At 39.8% G+C, this 4579-nt stretch overlaps 1 protein-coding gene across 1 annotated transcript in view; it reads left to right on the forward strand.

The window, feature by feature from the left end:
• The first annotated feature begins 300 nt into the window (after nucleotides 1–300).
• Nucleotides 301–4579, forward strand: part of LOC107719398 (WD repeat-containing protein 26-like) — a 19928-nt gene continuing 15649 nt past the window's right edge. Inside the window, exons 1-2 of the mRNA XM_016526812.1 lie at nucleotides 301–882; nucleotides 2106–2205. Coding sequence (XP_016382298.1) covers nucleotides 677–882; nucleotides 2106–2205 — 306 coding nt within the window. The 5' untranslated portion in view covers nucleotides 301–676. The remainder of the gene's footprint in view (nucleotides 883–2105; nucleotides 2206–4579) is intronic.

The raw sequence follows: 4579 nt of genomic DNA on the forward strand, positions 1-4579 counted from the left end.
ATAAAACGATAGATAGATAGATAGATAGATAGATAGATACAATGACATACAGAACGAGAGAATGATAAACCAATAGATAGATAGATAGATAAGATAGATAGATAGATAGATAGATAGATGGGTGAATATGGCTATATGTGATAACAGTAATAGAAATTATAAGGGCTATTGTCAACAAAAAACAGGTTTATATATTTTTAATAGATCCACTGCTCTGATAATCTGTTAAACTCTGTATAAAAGATCATAATTATTGATGAATTAATAGTCTGTGGTAAATTTCTGCGTGCGCCCCCTTTTGGCCGGAGCGCCGTCCGGAAGTGAGGCAACAGGGGTATGTCCGGTGACGTCAGTGCGTCTGGACTGGACGGCATTAGATCTGCAGCTGTTTGGAGAGAAACAACAATAACACGAACAACCCTCGCACGGAACGCGCTCTGGACCGCAGGAGCCCGACGCCTCTTTCCCTTCCCCCGGGCTTCACCGGCTTCTAACCACGGCCGCTCTCGGTGAGGAAACTCTGGCCTCCGCTTCCTCCTCCTCCGACTCGGACACCGGCGGAGCGTCGCCGCCCCCGCGGAAGAAGCACCGATCCTCGGCGGCGGAGGGAGTAGGAGAGCCCGGGGCTTCAGCGGGCCTTACGTCAGCGACCCACCTCAGCCGAACCGGCACCAACATGCAGTCGAACGGGACCGTACAGGAGCAGAACCACCCGGCCAGCGCGCAGAACGGAGATGCCAACGGCCTCCAGAGCAACGCAGGCTCGGCTTCGGGGGCCTCCGGGACAGGTTCGGGTTCCCTGAAGAAGAAAAAGCGTCTGTCTCAGGCAGAGGAGGACGTGATCCGCCTCATCGGACAGCATCTGAACGGGTTAGGGCTGAAGTAAGTGTTGCAGTAATGAAGAGCACAACCGGACCGAGTCGGTTCTGTTTTGACAGATCGCAGATTTTGTAGCCGATACGTGATCAACGAAGCGAACTCGCGACGTCAATCTTTTAAAAATCGTGTTTTATTACAGTCAAAACCTTTATTCCCTGACAAAATGAGATACATATATCTATAATTTAATCGGTTAGACACAAAGAGACATGCGATCACAGATGACAGCACGCCTGTCAAATATTTGTCGGGCCCCGAAACATATTTTAGCTTTAATAGTGTCAAAAGTACAGATAAATTCAGTACATATCAACATCCCTCTGCCGATATATTACATATGCGTTTACGCATTATCAAATCATTATGACATTCTTTGTGTGTTTGCCTTTTAATGGCGGCTGTGGAATGTGTGTGTGTGTGTAGCAGCTGGTTTACATTAGAAAGAAGCTTGAATCTAATTTTAATGAAGATCTGCTAAAGCCATCAGCTGCCATTCAGATTCAAACCCCAAAACATGAACCCAGAACAATAACAATCCAGATCAGCGTGATTGGACACTCACGTCCGAGATCTGGATGCAAGATGAGCCGAAAACATCAAGAAAACTGAAAACATCTATCCCCTCCCCCCAACACACACACACACACTCTTTCTCTCTTTTGCAATCATAGCATGACGTCATTCTGTCAGACCCTGCATTCAAAACACTTTCTAGAAACCTTCACCTGTCTGTAGCATCCCAGTCACTGCCATCATTTTCATAAGCATGTTTGTTTTTCAGTTTTAATAACCTAAAAATATATTTTCTTAAATGTTAAATTCTGAATATATGACCACTACATGCCATAATAAATCTATATGACACACATAAGAGTACTGATATCAGTTGCTATGTGGCCGAGTGATGCAGGTAATTACATACAAAATCCCCCTGAACCCCTTCAGCGGTGATTATTTTCATTATATAGCAAGGCATTAGTGTGTTAATGCTTTAATGAAACAGGTCATACATATGTTAGGAACACACAAGTTGATACTTGGCCTTTTAACGTTCTTTTTCATGTCAGATGGGATCCAAGCAGTACTTGAGACGCTAGCTGTTGATATAGCAATTAGAAACAATCAAGCTTTAGTTATTGTTTTCGCTAAAGGTCAAATAAATGAGAAGTGTTGAATGCACTGTGATGCATTGCTCATGTTTGTGAGGTCTCTCTGTCTCTTTCCAGTCAGACGGTGGATTTGTTAATGCAGGAATCTGGCTGTAGACTGGAGCATCCATCAGCCACAAAGTTCCGGAACCACGTCATGGAAGGCGAATGGGACAAGGTGAGCTTATGCCACATGTTATATGTAATGTCATGATTTTGAGTCAGAAGTTATCGGGAGAGATGGTCACTTTTATCCTGGTTTGGTCAAAGTTGACACTATTTTCATGCCCAATGCTTTCTTAATTACATTACTTTTACATTGCTTTTGTTTTGCGTGATGCATCAGTGCATAGTAAAGAAAATGTTTGTCTTCATAACCTTTCATCAAAATCAGAGTCTATATTTTTTGGCAGATTTTTCAACCATGTTCTAATTCTTATGAAAAGTCTTTTCATTTTTTTAAAGTTTGAAGTTAGGCCAGATTTAGTTTTATATATTTTTAATCATAGATAAACTTACATTTTTTAACACTTTTTATTATTTGTTGTTGATATTTATGTTCTTTTTCTATTTTTCACTTGTCTCTAAGCTGTGGTAGCTGGAATGGCGCTAAATATAATGATGATAAACAAACAAACAACAGTTTTTCACCAGTCCAGTCATTTCCTAGCGGATAAAGTGGCTACTTTTTCCTCATTAAGTCTCTTTCAGTGGGGAAAATATTTATTTGATCCCCTGCTGATTTGGTAAGTTTGCCCACTTACAAAGAAATTAAGGGTCTGTAATTTTTATGGTAGGTTTATTTTAACGGATAGAGACAGAATACCAACCAAAAAATCCAGAAAAAACACATTATATAAAGGTTAGAAATTGATTTGCATTTCAATGAGTGAAATAAGTATTTGATCCCCAGACCCATCTTCAGTGTTCTGGCTGAGGGAAGGAGGTTCTCGTCCAAGATTTTACAGTACATGGCCCCGTCCATTTGCCCCTCAATGCGGTGAAGTCGTCCTGTACCCTTAGCAGAAAAACAGCCCCAGAGCATAATGTTTCCACTAGGGATGTTCATTTTGGTTATTTTTCCTAATGGACAACCGACGCTCGTTAACCGACAAGATTATTTTAAATTAGAATTGAATTAAATTAGAAAGGATAAGTGTCTGTGACCCGTTAAAAATACTAACATTTGTTTCCCGGGGATTAATTTTACATGCGCAAAAAGCAGCAAACAACAGAACATGAGGATTCACATGGTCTTCATGTCACATCACGCACCTGCAGCGCTTCTGCGAGCGGAGAAAAACATAATAAAGCTATGGTTATATATATATATATATATATATATATATGTGTGTATATATAACGAATAAATAGGCCTATACGAGAAATATATCTTTCCTTAAATAAAAAATTAAGAAAATGAAAGAAAAACTGTAACAAGTAGCCTAATATGCAGAGTTTCGGTTCTTTTTTGTGCTGCGTTAAAGGAAACCAGACGGCAGAAAGAGGCATCCTATTTTTCTTTAGGCTTATTTTACAAAAGCACAAAGATTTGTTTTTATTGTGAATGTACACAAATAAAGGCAAACCTTTTACAATTCCGATTATCTTCATGACTAAAAGGAGTAGCCTAGTTGATTCCACTGTTAGAAGGAAAAAATTCAAGTGATTGCGCCGGTGTGCTGACAAATAATGCTACCTATCAGATTATGCTACCAACACTGTATTTATCCTACTGTAAGGGTAGGGTTGGGGTAGGTGTACATGTTAATAAAGCCTCGCACCTTATTAATATCATGCTGGAAGCAAAATCTGATAGGTAGCACTTTTCGCTATCTAATTATGCTACCATCTGTTTTAATGGGAGGTAGCAAAATCTGATTGCTACCTTGACAATGCAGCCTGTTCATTATCATAATAAAATACAAACATATGGGAAAAAAACCAGCCTAAATGAATTTGTTTTGGCTTTGTCGTATATATTGCTATAGCTTCTTATATTTTTTAAATTCTTGTTTTACTGTTAATTGAAAGGATTTGTTGTGGCGTGAGGGGAACTAAAATAGCCTAGCTATGTTTATAGTGTTTATTATAATGTTTGTAAACATTTTGCGTCGGCATTATATAATTTCCGACTGATATGCGATGCGACTTGTTATGAATTTTTCTACATTTAAAAAAATTATTGGAAAAAAAAAAATTACTTTTTAAACCGTTTAACTGATTGTATTAATCGGTCAAAATTCTATATGGTCGGTTAACAGGTTAAAATGAACATCCCTAGTTTCCACCTCCGTGCTTGACCGTACGGGATAGTGTTCTTGGGGTCATAGTCAGCATTTCTCTCCCTCCAAACACGGCAAACCACAGAGCTCAATTTTAGTCTCATCTGAACAAACTTTAAATGGGCCTGTACATGTGCCTTCTTGAGTAGGGGGACCTTGCGGGCGCTGCAGGATTTCAGTCCATTTAGTGGGTTACCAATGGTTTGCCTGGTGACTGTGGTCCCAACTGCCTTAAGATCATTAACAAGCTCCTCCCGTGTAGTTCTG

Source organism: Sinocyclocheilus rhinocerous, unplaced genomic scaffold (assembly GCF_001515625.1).
Source record: "Sinocyclocheilus rhinocerous isolate Xijiao unplaced genomic scaffold, SAMN03320098_v1.1 scaffold303, whole genome shotgun sequence".
NCBI lineage: Eukaryota > Metazoa > Chordata > Actinopteri > Cypriniformes > Cyprinidae > Sinocyclocheilus > Sinocyclocheilus rhinocerous.